The 1,106-nt window shown below is 47.7% G+C and overlaps 1 protein-coding gene across 1 annotated transcript; it reads left to right on the top strand.

Annotated features, from left to right (window-relative positions):
• Positions 1–461: 461 nt before the first annotated feature.
• Positions 462–716, top strand: TEOVI_000860600 (uncharacterized protein; the record flags this gene model as incomplete). Its single annotated transcript, XM_067222253.1, has 1 exon — positions 462–716. One exon carries the CDS (start codon positions 462–464, stop codon positions 714–716), a length of 255 nt encoding a protein of 84 aa, XP_067078354.1.
• Between the last annotated feature and the right edge of the window lie 390 nt (positions 717–1,106).

Raw genomic sequence — 1,106 nt, 5'->3', positions numbered from 1 at the left:
GGGGGGGACGCACGTGCGTGCTTAGCTTCGGAGTGTAAACTGATGTCGGAAGAAATGAGATAATTTGGTCACCACACGGTGGGTAATTTTTAGGGGATGCGGAGAATATTTTAGAGTGTCCTCGAAATCTTCAGATTATTGTTCACTGCATTGTGTTTAAGTATGTGTTCATCGCATATTTGTTGAAGAACACATCTGCGCGAGGGCGCCTCTTGGTGCTATTCGTTTACTCCCTACTCTCCTCCACACTCCCACTCCCACTCCTGCCTTAGCGACCCCTCCCCCAGTTTCTAAACCACTGATATTTCGGACAAATCAACCCTTATCCTTTCTTTGCGGAAGAAATTTTTCAAAGCGGCTCCAAAAAGTAGACCCGAGTCCTTCCTTTTTCTGGACTCTTCCGTGTGCTGTTAGCGGTGCTCGTATACCCACTTCGTGTTCGGTACCAAAATAGAGAGAAAATGAGTGACTCTGTTCGCAAGAAGGAATTTTTCGACTACGAGAGCCGCGTGCGGATTGAGAAGCACGCACAACAACTTAACACCAACAACAAGCAGTACATCTCTAGACATCCCGAGATAACATTGGTCCTACACGACATACTGCAACACCTGCTCATTCACAAGCCTGAGGATCCCCTCGCGGCCATACAGGAATATGCCATTGACCGCCAGCCACCGGCGCGTAGAGCGCAGCTTCTGAAAAAGGAAGAGTGAGCGCGAAGCAAGGAAAGGCCACTTTAGTGTCGTATGACAGCCCGACTCCTGGATACAAGAGCTGATAAAAAGACGGCGGGAGGAAAGCGACGACTGCGATGTTACCTATGTTCGAAATTTGTGAATTTTGCTGTTCTCAGTTGGCATGAAAGTTGTGAGGTGGCAGAAACTTGTGTTTTCCCTAGAATACTAGATCATGCGACGGATCAAATGGGTATTGCTATTATCGCTGTGAAGAACTCTTTCTCTATTGTTATTTGTATGGCTTAAAGTTAAGGAAAAAAGGAAAGGAAAGTCTATGAGTGTGCTGGGATCAGGCTTTGGTCGTGGTGCGCCTGGTGGTTTTGGCGCTCCGGCATGCTCAACGGCAGGAGGGTTCGGTAGTGGATT

Source organism: Trypanosoma equiperdum (genome assembly GCF_001457755.1).
Source record: "Trypanosoma equiperdum strain OVI genome assembly, contig: ctg_1593, whole genome shotgun sequence".
NCBI lineage: Eukaryota > Euglenozoa > Kinetoplastea > Trypanosomatida > Trypanosomatidae > Trypanosoma > Trypanosoma equiperdum.
Note: the sequence above shows the minus strand (reverse complement) of the source record. Positions and strands in the feature narration are given on the sequence as shown.